This window comes from Mustela lutreola, chromosome 2, assembly GCF_030435805.1.
Source record: "Mustela lutreola isolate mMusLut2 chromosome 2, mMusLut2.pri, whole genome shotgun sequence".
Classification (NCBI taxonomy): Eukaryota; Metazoa; Chordata; class Mammalia; order Carnivora; family Mustelidae; genus Mustela; species Mustela lutreola.
The window spans coordinates 1,153,865-1,169,885 of NC_081291.1; the positions used below are offsets into that span (position 1 = coordinate 1,153,865).

At 61.7% G+C, this 16,021-nt stretch overlaps 1 protein-coding gene across 1 annotated transcript; it reads right to left on the reverse strand.

The window, feature by feature from the left end:
- Nucleotides 1-266: 266 nt before the first annotated feature.
- ABHD17A (abhydrolase domain containing 17A, depalmitoylase) lies at nt 267-8,786 on the reverse strand. Its single transcript, XM_059159308.1, has 5 exons — nt 8,652-8,786; nt 4,810-5,346; nt 3,366-3,560; nt 863-1,042; nt 267-763 (listed from the first exon to the last, which is right to left on the reverse strand). Exons 2-5 carry the CDS (start codon nt 5,139-5,141, stop codon nt 538-540), a joined length of 933 nt encoding a protein of 310 aa, XP_059015291.1. The 5' UTR covers nt 5,142-5,346; nt 8,652-8,786; the 3' UTR covers nt 267-537.
- Nucleotides 8,787-16,021: the final 7,235 nt, after the last annotated feature.

The following is a 16,021-nucleotide window of genomic DNA, read 5'->3' on the forward strand; positions in this document are numbered from 1 at the left end:
GGTGGGGCAGCACCTCCCAGACCTCCTGTCCTTACTTACCACAGGGGAGCGGACCACCACGCTCCCAGGAGGCACAGGCCTCAGGCACCTGGGGCCGCAGGCTCCCTACCCCTCCATCACCACCCAACCAGTAGCCTCGAGGGGTGGGACTCTGGATGGGACCCAAAGCCACCTCCTCTTCCCCAAGGGCAGTGACCAGACCCCTGCATTTGTCCCACTCACTGGGCCCTGAAAGGCATGCATGAGCCACAAAGAAAGAGGAACCCTAAAATTTTAAATCTTTAATTTGTTTTCACGTTTTTCCTTCTTTTTGCTTCCAAAAGGAAAGGAGAGCGTAGCTCCGCGCCTGTACATCGTCCACGGCCCCTGGGCTGGGGCAGGTCCCGGCCCGGCCCCCGACGCCCGACCCCCAGCTGTCTCGGAGGACTGGGGTGCCGGGGGGGGGGGGGGGGGGGTCACATGCAGCCCCCGGGCCGGGGCGGGGGCGAGGTCCAGGCGCCGCCTTATTGCTGAAGTCCGGCTCGGCTCAGGGCCCGGCTACACGCGCTGGCTGGGCAGCTCCTGGGATATGAAGCGGCGCAGGCGCTCCAAGTACTGGCTGTAGAGCTCGATGTCGTTGTGCCCAGCGCCCTCCACCCACAGCGGCTCCACGGCCTTGGGGCAGCGCTCATAGAGCGCCAGCCCGTGGGAGAAGTCGATTACTTCGTCCTCTGTGCCGTGGATGATGAGCACCGGTGACGTAATCTTGGACACCTTCTCGATGCTGTAGGGGAAGGCACCGCCAGGCTCTGAGCAGTGCCCCGCCCCGCAGAAGCCCCTCCCCTGACCCCCACCGGCCGCCATCCCCAAACCCCCCTTTTACTTGGGGAACGCATCGAAGCAGTAGGTCTTCTTGGTGTCAGGGAAGGCAACGCGCATGCCCGAGGTGAGCGGCGAGTGCAGCACCACGGCAGCGCACTCATAGCGGGAGGCCAGGTCCACGGTGGGCACCGTGCCGATGCTCTGCCCATACAGGACGATGCTATCCGGGCTGATGCCGTACCTGGCGGGGAGACGGCAGGATCAGCCACAGCCAGCAGCAGCTACAGCAAACAGCACATCCCCCCCCCTCCGCCCTGCCCTCCCAGGGCAGCCCCCCATTCTCCCTGCGTGGCTCTGGGCAAGGGGGTTGGACTCAGAGACAAACCCCCCCCCCCCCACTCCCCAGCACGGTCTCTCAACAGCGAACAAGTGCACTCAGTAAGGAGGAAGGGCCTGGGCAGATGCACAGATGGCTGGCGCGGCTGCAGCCCCACCCAGCACTAACCCTGTTTCAGCAACAGCATCAACCTGGATCACAGGCATGGGGTGCCCTCCTGTGGTGCCCCTGGTGAGGGCCCCCACGCCATGCTTGGGGTTCGGGGGGACAGGGCAGGCGCTGAGGCCTCTCCTGCCCCCCTCCCACTTGACCAGAGACACACCCAGTTCCTGAGAGCACAGGCAGGGGACCAGTCTTCCTCCCACCACCCCTCACCCATCCATGCCCTTCACCAGGAGAAGTCACGGTAGCTGTGTATCCTAATTTCACCAACCAGTTTCCAGCCCCTCGCTGTGTGGCCCAGTTAGGGGCTCAGCACAACCCAGACGAGCAGAAGTGGTGGCTCCTGTGTGTAGGTGGGCACCACATCCTGCATCCGGGTCCCAGCCCTTCCCTCTACCCTGCACCCACTCCCCCCAATGACTCCCCTAGCACCACACCCCACCCCCAGCACAGCTGACCCGGCCCCAAGTCAGCTCCACAGCCTCCAAGCGCCCATTCCCATCTGCACAGGGACCTACCAACCACCCTCCCAGGGGAAGAGGCCTCCATGATTCTCCCATAGACCTGGACCCTGACACCTCAAGGGAAGGCCCCTCTGCGTCTCACCTGTGTAACCCCCCCAAGTGGCAAGACTCCACCTGTCTACCCAGGGGCCACCCCATCTGTCTCTGTTATGGGAGGCAGCACTCCAGGTCACAGCTGCCTGGCCCCGGGCTTCAGGGACCCCATCTGGCCTTCGGCCCACCACACTGACCACGGCTCCGCAGCCAGCGCCCCACACCACAGGAGGCACCACCACCCTGAGCAGTAGTCCGGTCCCAACCCTTGGACACCGCCCTCTAAAACACATGACAGGCGGCAGGTGCAGCGACAGGTCTTCCGCAGCCCTCCCAGGCCCCCGGTCAACACCAGAGTCGAGCCTCCTGCCCTCCTGCTGACTCTTTCCGAGGGATCGGATCTCTGAGGACAGTGCCGGCAGCAGGACAGACGGTGGGACGGACACGGCTCAGAGCCCTTGCCCCAGAGCAGGCCGTGATCTGCCAGCCCCCACCCAGCCAGCAGGACCCGCAGCAGGAAGGGCTGAGGAAGCTGAGGGCAGCACGTCCCTGCACCATGCCGCCCAGAATGGGTCCCCTGTGCCAGGGTGGTACCAGGGGACCCCACTCCTGGGGCCTGTAGCCCGGAATGCCTGGTGCATCACTTCGGCAACCAGGGTCCCCAACCTCCCCAGGGCAGGCTGACTTTGGTCCCTGCGGGAAAGGGGGGTGCAGGGGGGACCGGCAGGACTGAGACAGGGAGCCCCGAGGAGGCAACAGGCAGGGCAGCGCCTCCAGGAGGACCAGAGGTAGTCAGGGAGACCTCCTTCCGCAGGATTCTTTGGATTCTCAGACACCAGGTAAGTAAGTGGGAAGCGGGCTGCCCGGCAGCTGGATGAAAAGCATGGGGGGGCTCCAGGGACGGAGGTGTGGCCCCAACTTCAGCTGCCCTGAGGCAATCACACAGGTTCGAGCTGGGGGCCCATACCCAGGGAGGACCTAGCCTCTGCCTGCTACCCTCCCACTGGCCCCCAGGGCTGTGCTAGACACCGAGCTGACAGAACCGTCTAGAACCTTCCAGAACCCTCCAGGTCCAGAGGAGCCCTACCCCCAAAAGGAGACCACAGCCACTGGCCACTCATGCCTCATGGGCCGGCCCTGCAACATGACAAAGCAGCCCCACTCTACCCTGAAAACCACATCTCCCCGGGCAGCCGGACTCTCCGGAGTCCTCGGGCAGCCTGCGGGCGTCCTCCCCGGCCACCCTCCAGCCATGCCCTGCGGGCGGAGCCTCCGCTCCCCCAGGGACACCCCCAGCCCATCCACATCCACTCCCGGCAAGGGGGTCCCAGGAGGAGAGGAGCGCCCGCCCCACCTCCCGCATGTCAAGTCTGCCTGTCACACCATGGGGACACGGGTCAGGCCTCGCCCTGTGGCCCAGCGTGGCCGCGGATGGCTCCATCTCACGAGGGCCCCCCTGCCAGGCCCGAGTCCCCAGGCGGCCACCCCCAGCCCAGCACGAAGCTCACCGCGTGCGCAGCGCTTGCCAGGCGGCATCGATGTCGGCGTACAGGTTCTTCTCGGAGGGCTTGCCCGAGCTGGCGCCGTAGCCCGAGTAGTCGTAGGAGAACACGTTGCAGCTGATGCGCGTGCCCAGGCCGATGTAGAAGCTGCTCATCTGGCCCAGGTCCACCGCGTTGCCGTGTGAGAAGAGAACCGTGTACCTGCGGCAGGGAGGGGGGCCGGGCAGGTCAGTGGGAAAGGGATAAGACACACCCCTGCTCCGCCACAGACGAGAGTGTCCATGAGGGAGGCAGGCCGCCCCTTCCGGCTCCTCCTGGCTCTGGGTCTTGGGCAGGGGACAGCCGGCAGGGCCGCAGACGTGCCCTCTGTGCAAGGGAACCACGGGGACCACCGATCACAGTCTCGGCCTAGGGCGGACCACGGCCCGGGCCCAGAAGGCATAGTGACTGCCGCGTCCCTCTGGGCGATGGCTGTCTCTCTGCGGGATCCCTCCTTTTAGAGGACTTCCACAGCCCGAGGACAGCACGCACAGACACCCGCTGCCTAGACCTATCCGGAGAGTAAGACAGCGGCTTCTCCTCCCGGCAGCTGGCACCAGCCCTGGCCCCCACAAAGGAATGAAGCCGATCCCTACCTACCCTCCCCACTCCCACAGAACGTGACCCCAGCACTCACGTCCGCCCTGCAAGGCTGCTGGCAGAGCAGGACCTGCCCCAGGTCACCGACAGGCTGGCTCCTGGCCAGTGGACTCAAGCCTTCTTCCTCCAGCACCCCTGGCCCCCAGCCTAGCTCAAAGGTAAACACTTGCCCTTTGAACTCCGATCGGGAGTCAGAACCCCGCCTGCCCTAACGGCAGAAGCACCTGGAAGGCCCCACCTCTCTCCCACTACTGTACTCCCAGAAGAGCTGCACTTCCAGGCCCCAAGGACACCCTCGGCAGGAGGAATCAGACCTGGCCAGAGCCACCTGCCAGGCTTCACGTGCCCCGGCCCCAAAGCAAATGCCAAGGCCTCACTGAGGGCCCAGCCCCCAGGAGCCCTTCCCAGAGCAGGTGTGTGCCGAAACCCTGAAGCAGGCAGCCGCTGGCCAAGGAGGTGACATGGTCACTCAGAACCGCCTCCCTGGGCCTCGGGCCACTCATCTGCAAGACAGGGCCTGCACCTCGAAGGACGGCCGGCCTGACGGTCCCGGGGGCTTTGGGTGGAGAGAGGCCCGCCCTCAGTGGAGGTCAGCTGCCGCCCTGCTGGCCAGAGTGTTCCCAGGGCGCCTGCCCCACCAGACAGGCTCTCACCTGGCTCTGGCTGTGCAGCACGACCCCGGCAGGAAACGAGAGGCCCGAGGACAGAGCACATCCTGCACCTGGAGCCTCCAGGTCCCCCTCGCTAGCTCCTTCCCCGCCCCCCAACGTGGCCCCAGACCCCCGGCACACGTGGCGACCCCGAGGCTCACCTGGCACCAGGCACGCAGCGCACGTACATGCAGGAGATGCGGCTGCCCCGGCTGCTCTTGGTCAGGAAGACCTCGATGGTGTCCAGCTCGCGCTGGCCGTACTGGAAATCAGCACGCTCCATCAGGTGGAGCTTCCAGCGCCCAGGGGTGCCGGCAGAGGCCCGCAGGGTCCCCGAAGGGGCGGCCCCTGCTCCAGCAGGCCCTGGCTCGGGCTCGGGCACCAGCGAGTAGGTGGGCTCTGGCGGCAAGAAGGCGAGCTTGGCAGCAATGCGGCCAGGGCAGGGTGGGCAGCAGAAAAGGCAGCAGAGCTCGCTCACCGACAGGCCGTTCATGGCGGGCGCCGGGCCCCAGGGTGGGCCTCGCGTGGCAGGGGAGGGGTGGGGGTGCTCTGAGACGCGGGCAGGGGGGAGGGTAACCCCCGGCCACCGCCCCAGACAAGAGCCCCCTTAGGAGGCCGCAGCCCAGCCCCATCGTGGTCCAAGCCGAGCCCCTGGGAGCCTCGCAGACTTGCATCTCCACGTCGTGCAGAGGAAAACCCTGCAGGGGAGGAGTGAGAAATGGGGTTCCCTCGGGGTTGCGCCGGGAGGCGCGTGACCCAGTCTTATCCACACCAAGCCTCCTGGCTCCCTCCCAGTCCCGTCCACCCTCTTCCGCCCAAATGCTCCACCCCCCACCCCAGGGGCCTGGGGGCCCAGCTCGTCCTCCAAGGGGACCAGGTACCTCCCAGGGGGCTTGGTGGGACCCAAAGCTGACGAGACCAGCGCTTGCTACACCCTTCCCTCAGCGTCCAGCCGCCAGCACTGGCCATGTGAGCCCCCCACCTGTCAGCCCCGGCTCGGCCCGCAGGCTGGGCTGGGCCATCAGAGCCCTGGCTTACCCTAGCTGTCCCCACACAGCCGCTGCTCTGGGTCCACACATACGCGGTCACCCTCCCTATGCCTCTATCCCCACAGCCGGCCCAGACTCTCCCCCAGCCCAACTCTGTGCTCTCAAGGACTCATGTGCCAGCCCCTGGTGACACAAGGTGGCCAAGGTGAGGACAGCCTGCTGCCTGGAGGGCCCTGGGAGTGTGCTCCAGAGGGCCAGGCCCCGGGGCAGGCCTGCACTGTCCAGAGGCAAGGGACATACAACAAACAAAGGCTCTGATAACAAAAGCAGGATACATCCAGAGGCTGAGCTGGGACAATGGCTCTCCCCGTGCTGGGGCCAGGCTTGGGGGAGGGGCCCTGGGGCCTGAAGGAGTCCGGCCCTGGCACTACCAGCCCAGCTCTGGCAGCACAGGGCTGTGTGGCCTCAGGCAAGGCTCTCTCCCTGCCTGGGCCTCTGTAGCCTCGCTGACCAGCAAAGACGCATCTCAGCTCCCAGGGGGAGTAGACAACTTGGCAGCAGACCAGGGTTGGGGGGAGCAGAGACACCCACCGCGCACGGGACAGACTTCAGCTTTGCCGCGAGAGCCGACAGTCCCACACCAAGCCGCCAACGCAGGCACGGGAAGAAACCCAGAGGCTCGAGGAACACCTCACCGCCCAGTAGGCCTTTCCCTCCAGACTGAGACGGAGAGAGGCACTCATGAGTCCGCCGCAGTGGCAGAGCACCCTGGCGTGTGCCATTCTGGGGCGCTGGCACTTGGGACACACAGACTCAGAGCAGAGCAGGCCACAGCCCTAAGACACACCTGCTCCCCCCAGACCTGTGTGACCTGCCACCATGGGCTGGAGACTGCCCAGATCCGCGGCACACGGGACCGGTGGGCGGGAGCTGGGAAAGCCAAGGCGGCCCTGAACTGGCAAAACTCCCTGGCAGGCCGCGCCCCGCACGTGCGAGTGGTTCTCACTCCCAGAGGAGGAGAGTTCGTCCCCAGGACACTAGCCACCAGGGAGAAACATTCTAGGTTGTGACGACGCGGGAAGGGTGCTCCCGGCACTGCACGGGGGCGGCCAGGGATGCTGACAGACACACAACACAGCACAGGATGCCCTCCCTTTGCCCAAAAAGGAATGACGTGTCCCCAGATGTCAGCCAGTCCACCCGGCCGCCTGCTTCGATATATTCTCGGAGATCCAGACCCAAACACGGCCAGTGCACTGGGCGGGGAGGAAGAGCTGGGCTGCACCTCGCACGACTCAGTGAAGATCGGCGTGGAGAGGAAGGCCTGGCTGAGAGCCAGGTGGGCAAGCAGGAGCCCCCCGGCCACTAAGGAAATGAAGGCGCACACCTTCATTCACCCGCTGCCCACGCCAGAAACACAGGTGTCCTCCTGGACTCCTCCCTCCACCGGGGTCTGACGGGTCTTCCTCCAACCAACACCTGGTCCACCTGCCGCCACCTCTCATGCGGGCTGCGGCGTTGTCCAGCTGGCGGCTTGCTCCCCACCCCCACACGGCTCTCCCAGCACACACCCAAGCACACCACTTCTCTGGAGGCCCCTGACCTCCCCTACTTTCAGGATAGAAACCCAATCCCTGGCACAGGCTGCCACAGGCTGACCCCCGCAGCCTCCCTCACCGTGGAACCCACTCCCCTGGCTCTCCCTAGACCAGCCGGAGTCCATGCAGCTGCCCTGCCAGGAACCCCCTCCCCAGTCTCACTAGATGGTCCTTGCCCCTTGTCCTGTCCACCCTTTGGATCCCCCTTCCAGCGCCCTCGGAGAGGCCTTCCGAAGCAGGGCAAGGCGCTATGCTCTGCGGGTCCAGGTCTGCCTCCACCGCACTCACCAGAAGTTGTATTTACGGTTTAGCCAACGCCCCCAGGGCAATCAGAGCGCAGGACAGCTTGCTGCACCTGCAGACCCACTGGGCGAGTGACAGGAGGTGAAGACTAAAGGGGAAGCTGCGGAGTCTGCGAGGCTTGACAGGGAGGTAGGACAGTCTCTTCTTGGGCCACGCATACCTGGGACCTCCCGCGTGCCACTTACGAGTGTCCCCGAGTAAGTCCTGAGAGCGGGGCCTCCGCCGGGCGGTGCACACCCACTGCTTCGCTCACTGGGCGCAGGCCCCTGGCCCCCGCCGCTGGTCTACAGGTGCACCACTGAGCGCACCGCCGCCGGCCCCCGCCCCCGCCAGGCCCCGCGGGCGGCTGGGGTTCCGAGGACCCACAAGGAACCCGGCAACGGCAGCATCTACGATGACCTACTTAGGCGCGACGCCGACGGCACCTGGCCCGGCCAGTCGGGGCGGGAAAGCCGCCGGGAAGAAGGTGCGTCTGAAAGGGCAGGCTGAGGCTGGGTGACAGGGAACAGGGCAGCGCCAAACCCCAGGGGTGAGGGCGGGTCCCAGGAGCTGCTGGTCTCCTGCCTGAGTGGACACCGGTCCGAAGAGGCGACCAGAGGGGTCCCGGGGGGCGCCGGGGTTGGGTCGGGCGGCGCCCGTGAGCCCTGCGGCGGAGTTCGCGCTCCATCCCGGAGGAGTCCTGGGCCGAGCACCGACCCAGGGTGCGGTGCTGCGGTGTGTGCCCTGGCGGCAAGCGGAGGCCGGCAAGGCCCCCCGGGTGCTCCAGGCGGCCGGAGGACGCCTGCGAAGGGGCTGGCGAAGGGGCCCGGGAGACGTTCAGGAAGCAGGGCGCCGCCGCGGGCTGCTGCGGTGCGCGCGGGGCCGGGCTGCGGGGTCGGGCGGTGGTCGGCGGCTGGCGGCCCGCGGCGGCGCCCTGCCGGGGTCGGAACGCGGGTCCGCGACGTCCGGCCTGATCCGCGGGCCCCACAGCCCGGCCCGCGGCCTCCCCGGGAGCGAGGGGTCGGGGACGTCCCACCCGGCTGTCCCGGCCTCGCGGGCAGGCCCCGCTCCCCAAACGGCCGCGGGCAGCCCTGCGGTCGCCCCGCGCCGCGCTAGCCGCTGCTGGGCACTCACCGCCGCGGCCCGCGCCCCCCGGCCCCGGGGCCGCGCTCCATGGCTCCCGGCCGCCCGCCCGTGCGTCCGTCGGTCCCTCGGCGCCCCGACCCAGCCTCCTGCGCCGCCGCCGCCGCCGCCACCGCACCCCCACGGGCGGAAATGAGCCTCGATCCCGCCGCCGCCGCCCCGGACGTGACGCGCCACGCGCGCGGGGGCCCAGAGGCTGCGGACGGGCGCCGGCGCTGCGTGCTTCCGGGGGCCAGGGGGCGGAGTTGGGGCGGGGGCGGACACGGGGTGGGCGGGGCCGGATCGTGATTGGCGGAGCCGGGATTGGGGGAGGAGCTGACTCGCTGGTGGGGCGGGGCATGGCGCGGTGGGCGGGGCCGGCTCCCGCGGGCGGGCGTGGCGGCGTGCGGGGGGCCGAGCCCCGGGTCGCGGCCGCGGTTTTCCGCAGAGACGCTGCCATTCCTTCGTTCTCTCGCTCATCCCAGGGCCAGGGCTGGGGAGAGGCGAGCGGGGCACTCGCTGCGGAAGCCGAATTTACAGAGGCGCCATAGAGCTCCGTCGTGGGGATAAGAATGTTCACGCGCTATCGAGAAAGAACAAAATTTTCTCGGAACGGGGCCCTGAACGAACGCGGAGGGAGGCAGGGTCACGGAGTGCAGGGGCGGGTCCGACCTTTTCCAGAATCCCGATGTTTTGTTCGCCGTGGATTATTTTGCGTTAATTTCGGCTTTTTAAATATTGCATTAAAATACGAAGAATCTTTGCACCTGCGCTCTCCGGCGTCCCTTGAGTTTGTGCCCCGCGCTCCTCACCCTGGGTCGGCCTCAGCTCCCGCCGCGAGGAGGGAGCGAGGAAGGAACAGAGACAGATAAGGATGTGGGCTGGGAGCGAAAAGGGGGTGCGCCAGGCCTTTGCGGATGAACCTCCGCTGAGACGGTGGTCGGACAAGCCTGCGGAAGAGGTGACCGGGACAGAGTCTGCAGAGGCCCTTGGGCCCCAGCCTGCAGGCAGGACTGCAAATGAGTGGAACAGCCTTGCCCTTCCAGGCCCGCACACTGCCTCGACTCGCATTTTCCCGGCCCGCCTGCCTTTTCCACCCCATGTCCGCAGCCCCAGCCCCCACACCTCCCCCCTAACTCTACCCCCATGGCTCCCCCCAACTCTAACCTTCAGTTTTGTTTACAGAGATAAGCCCCAAACTCTGGGCTTCCCAGGCAGCCCTCCCCCAGGGCCCCAGTCCCCCTGACAAGGGCCTGGAGAGGCCCGGGCTGGGGAGGGGAGACTGCCCAGGGGTGGTTTCCCCTGGTTTCCTCTGGCCACCTGCCCCAGCTGCATGCCAGGGAGCTCTGGATGCCTCCCCCCAAGGCTCCTAACTTCAGCTGAAGTGCGTCTGAGTCCAAAGGTCACAACCATGCCAGGCTCCTGCCAATTTCCTTGATTTCCTGTGACTTCTTTGAGCAGGAAGAGGCCTGTCCACAGCCTCCTTCCGCAGTCCTCCTTCCTCTCCAGCTGCACCGCTCTGCCCCTAGGACAACACTGGCAAATACCAGTGGAAGAGGGGGTGGGCCCAGGAGACAAGACTGGAATCCCACCCACCCGTAGTTGGCCCTGACTCACTGAGCTCCCTCCACGGACCAGAGCAAACTCTGCCAAGATAGAAGCACTGTTGTAAGGCTCCCCATGTTTCAGGACAGTCACTTGCGTTTCCTTTCCTTCCCAAAGGTCCTGGGTGGTCCAGCTGCTGGCCCACTGCTACACCTTCTCTCCTTGCTCTGTCCGCCCCAGCCATCTTGGCCTTCTCCAGTTTGTTCCTACCTCAGGGCCTTTGCACCAGCTGTGCCTCCTGTCTGCCTTGCCCTATCCCCAGGTAGCCCCAGGGCCAGCACTTCCTCATCTTCAGTCTCCTGCTGAAGCGTCCCTCCTCCTCCGAGAGGCCCCACCTCCCAACCACCCCCAGCCAGAGACCCTGCCCCAGGCCCTCTCCCGTCAGCCTCTTTATTGCCATCACTGGACTTTTTAAGATTTCATTTATTTGTTTAGCGGAGAGAGAGACAGCGAGAGAGGGAATACAAGCAGGGGGAGTGGGAGAGGGAGAAGCAGACTCCACACTGAGCAGGACCCTGGGATCATGACCTGAGCCCAAGGCAGATGCTTAACGACTGAGCCACGCAGACATTCCCATAATAGGACTTCTGTCTCCAATCATTGTATTGGGTGGTTCCTTTGTTTATCTTGTCTTCCCCATAGTCTATGGAGCTCCTTGGGGCAGTGACCCTGGCTTCCGTCCCCCATGTTCCCAGCTGTCCCCCATGATGTCTGACCAATGGGTGGATGCCTGACAAGAGCACGACGATGATTCCCCAATCCACAGAACAGCATTTGTAACAGTGGATGGCATCACCGTGACCTCAGGCCATCCTGACTCTGCGTTTCTCCCTCTCTCCTGACCTGAGACACCCAGCCTCTGTGGAAGATAACAGGCCACAGGAATGGATGGCCTTAAAAATGCTCCTACCCTGGAGCCATGAATGCTAGCATGTGCTGTCCACTGGGAAAGCTACACGTGACACGTGGCTACTCGAATTTAAATGAATTGATTAAAAGTAAATAAAATTTAGAATTCAGTTCCTCAGTTGCAAGGGCCCATTTTAGGTGTCCAAGGGCCACATGGGGCTGGTAGCTCCTAGATGACACAGGTAGAAGAATGTGTCCATCACCCAGAAAGTTCTAGAAGCATCGGCCTAGCCGGTGAGCTCCAAGAAGAAAGGCCCCTGCCTCTGTTTCGTTCGCTATTGTGCTTCCAGTGTTTCTAGGTCAGGGCTTAATATTCAGTAGGTGCTCAATAAGTGCTGATGGAGAGAGAGAAAGGAGGGAGGGAGAGGTAGGAAAAGAAATTCTCTTTCTCAGGATCTAAGCGAACAATGGGGAATGAGGAGAGAAAGTTCTGTCTGAAGCCGTCTCTCCCCATGTTGTCTCGAATTGTGAAAACTGGGAAAACACCCTCAAAGTGCAGCGGCAGGAAGCAGAGTACAGAGACCACTGGGGAGTCCTGACAGAAACCAGACGGACCACCAGACCACCGCAGCCCTGGGGCCCCGGAACCTGGGGCAAAGCCCTTTGGGTTTCGGTTTTAGTTTGTTTGCTTGTTTGTTTGTTGTTGTTTAAGACTCTATTTTTTTTTAAAGATTTTATTTATTTATTTGACAGACCGAGATCACAAGTAGGCAGAGAGAGAGGAGGAAGTAGCCTCCCCGCCGAGCAGAGAGCCCGATGCGAGGCTCGATCCCACGACCCTGGGATCATGACCTGAGCCGAAGGCAGAGGCTTTAACCCACTGAGCCACCCAGGCGCCCCATGCAGCTGGGCTTTTTTTTTTTTTTTTTTTTTTAAGATTTTATTTATTTATTTGAGAGAGAATGAGTGAGAGAGAGCATGAAAGAGGAGAAGGTCAGAGGGAGAAGCAGACTCCCCAAAGAGCTGGGAGCCTGATGCGGGACTTGATCCTGGAAGTCCGGGATCATGACCTGAGCTGAAGGCAGTTACCCAACCAACTGAGCCACCCAGGTGCCCTGCAGCTGGGCTTTTAACCACCCTGCACAGGTGGTCACTTCTGCCTGGGCCCAGCTGTGCAGGGAGACGAGATCGCTGGGGACTGTTCACGGTTCCTCACCTTTGATGTGTCTTCCAAGTTTGTCTGGGGCTCGGTGGAAACGGGACTTGTTTCCCTGTTAGGATCAGGCAGAGGCTGGAATAAAACCAAATGGCTTAAAGAAGACCGGCTGTTACACACGGATGTGTCCGGGGTGCCCAGGGGTTCCGTCGTTAAGCATCTGCCTTCGGCTCAAATTGTGATCCCGGGGTCCTGGGATCAAGCCCCGTGTCGGGCTCCCTGCTCAGCGGGAAGCCTGCTTCTCCCTCTCCCTCTCCCCCAGCTTGGGTTCCCTCTCTCACTCTCTCTCTGTTAAATAAATAAATAAAATTGTTAAAAGCAAAACAACAACAAGAAGAAATTAATGTTTCTGCTTCTTAGTGTCTGCCTGAGAGTGAGAGGGACTCAAACAGGTGCACTTGGTACCAAAGTAAGACCCCTGACCTCTGCCATGACGCAGAGGGACCCGAGGACACGGGGCTCAGGGAGAGCAGCCAGACCCAGAAGGACACATCCCGCAAGACCCCACTCCCAAGAGGTCACCAGAAGAGTCCTGTCCACGGAGACAGAGAGGAGAGGGTGGGAGCTGGGGCTGGGGCAGGGGTTGGGGAGTCCATGCTTCATACCGATGAGCTGTGCACTTAGAAATGGCTAAACAGTAAATTTTATGTTATGTGTATTTTACCACAATAAAATAGATAAATACACGTTTATGAAACCACGAGGTATGGGGACAGCCCCGGGGCTCAGGGCAGCACCAGCTTCAAGGGGCTGGGACCTGTGCCGTCACCCAAAGCCTTGAGCTTCAAAGAGCCCCTCCCTTGGGTTGTTGCCCTGTGGCTGTTGTCATGAAATTCCTAATAAGTTCTGAACAAGGGGCCCCATATTTTCACTTTCAACTGGGATCTGCCAATTATATGGCCCCTCCTGATTTGCACAGCGGACAGGGAACCCCAAGTTCAGGGTCTGAGACCCTGCGGTTGGTGGAGAAACACCCCAGCTTGCAAGTCTGTCTTTACCCCACGCTGAGAGGAGACAGTGAGACCCAGTCAGGAAGTGGGCTCCTGAACGGGTGAGGAAGGAAGTGGGGGGCATTTTAAAATAGCTCAGCTGGCCCGACAGATGGGGGTGGGGTGGGCGGGGAGGGTGGCCCTGGAGGGAGACGGGCCCTGGAGGCTTGGGACTTTCACCCAGGAAGCCCTTCCTGGGGACCCAGCACTCTCCTCTCTCTCTCTGCTCAGCCAGACTCCTCACCCCTCACCTACCTGCCCCCACCTGCCTCTCCTGTCCCACCTCAGGAGTGGGGCTTAGAAGCAGAAAAGAGGGTGCCAGGAAGCTCACCTGGGAGCTTGCGTTAGTTAGGGTTCCCCAGAGAAAGAGAACCACAGGACATCTAAGCATATGAGCACGGATATACGCACAGATTTCTTTTTCTCTCTTTTTTTTAAAGATTTTGTTTATTTATTTGACAGACAGAGACCACAAGTAGGCAGAGAGGCAGGCGGGGGGCAGTGGGGAACAGGTTCCCTGCTAAGCAGAGGGTCCGATGTGGGGCTCTATCCCAGGACCCTGGGATCATGACCTGAGCCGAAGGCAGAGGCTTAACCCACTGAGCCATCCAGGTGTCCCCCCTATGAGTTTAGCTTTAATGGAAGCTGCCAGGGCGCCCCAGTGGCTCCATCAGTTGAGTGACTGACTGACTCTCAGCTTCGGCTCAGGTCATGGTCTTGGGGTCCTGGGAACGAGCCTGGTGTTGGGCTCTGTGACTCAGCAGGGAGTCAGCTTGGCATCCACTCGCTCCCTCTCCCTCTGCCTTTACCCTCACCTGCACGTGCTCTCTCTGCCTCAAATAAATCTTAGGAAGAAAGAGAGAAAGAAAGAAAGAAAGAAAGAAAGAAAGAAAGAAAGAAAGAAAGAAAGAAAGAGGAATTGCCAGATGGTTTTGCAAAGTGGCAACTCTCTCTGACTCTCTGCTTCTCCTCCGTGAGCCCCTGTGTTCACCAAACCTCAACCAGAGGGATCTCGGTCCTGCCGCAGGACCTCTGCCTGGCTGCCTGCTCTCTCCCCACAGAAAACATGTCACGATTGGAGGCTCGGGGTAAGTGTCACCTCTATGGAGGGGCCTTCCCTGACCACTTCAAGCCCCATAAAGACCACACTGGTTCCAGCCCTCCGCAGAGCCGGTCACCCTTGTTCTGTTTTCCTGGGCTGTCACCTGCCAGCCAAAAGGTGAGTCTGTCTTCTCAGGAAAGGGCCTGGCGCATAGTAGGTGTCCATAGTGACAGTCAGCTCCACGGCTGCAGTCCTCGGGGAGAGGCAAGCCCAAGCCACCGTGAGATGGCACTTCTCAGCTGCTCCCGCTGCTGTCTCCAATAGGACAGGCGATACGGAACGTGGGTGAGCAAGTGGAACAGTCGGGCTGCTCCTGCACAGACCCGCGGGAGCTCGGCATGGGGCAGCCGCCCTGCAAAACAGGCGGACAGCTCCTCCTGAGGTTAGACGTGCTGTTACCATTTGATGTAGCAGAGGAAGGCTTATGTCCACCTGCAGATCTGTCCATGCGCGTTCAAAGCAGCGTTACTTATCATGGCCAAGGAGTGGGAACCGCCCAGATGTTCACGGCTAGACCAGCGGAAAGCAAACATGGCCCGGTCACACTGGAGTATTATTCAGTTGTAAACAGGGGTGAGGGACCAGCATACACGCTATGTGGGGGAGCCTTGAAACCATCACCTTTAGGGAAAGGAGACACAGAGGAACAAGATACTGCATGACCCCCTCACATGAAATATTCAGAATAAGCAATTCCATAGAGGCAGGTGAATTAGTGAGTGTTTGGGGCTTGTGGGGGGAGCGGCTGCTAATGCCTATATGGTTTCTTTATGGGGTGATTAAAATGTCCTAAAATAGGGACGCCTGGCTAGCTCCGTCCGTGAAACATCTGCCTTTGGCTGGAGTCATGATCTCAGGAACCTGGGATCGAGTCCGGCTTCGGGCTCCGGGCTCTGCAGGGAGCCCGCTTCTTCAGCTCTGCCTGCCCATCTTCCTGCGTGTGTGCCAGCTCCGTCTCTCTGCCAAATAAGTTTTAAAATATCTTTTTTTTTTTTAAGATTTTATTTATTTATTTGACAGAGATCACAAGTAGGCAGAGAGGCAGGCAGAGAGAGAGGAGGAAGCAGGCTCCCCGCTGAGCAGAGAGCCCGATGTGGGACTCCATCCCACGACCCTGGGACCATGACCTGAGCCGAAGGCAAAAGCTTTAACCCACTGAGCCACCCAGGCGCCCCTAAAAATATCTTTAAAGATAAATAAAAACCAAAACCATTGAATTATATGTTTCAAATGGGTGAATTGTATCTATCATTCATATATCATATCATACTATTCTATCCCTAATTCTAAAAATGGACAACTGTGCCTAATTGATTTCCTCAATTTTCATTTTTTAAAAAATTTTATTTATTTACTCTCGGAGAGAGCGAGACGGCGGGACCTGAGCCCAAGCTGCCCACTTAACCAACTGAGGCACTCAGGTGCCCCAATTATTCGGTTTTTAAATGTAAAGACGAGGTCGCCTCCCTCTCTATCCCCTGGAGGTTGGATCTAGGGGTAGTGACTGACCTGGGCGTCCGAGGCCCAACATTGTGGACCCACTGAGTTTACTGGCCCCGTCCTTTTCTGTAAAACTGGAACCTGGGTCAAGAGAGTGAGGCACTCACGTTGGACCGAAAAT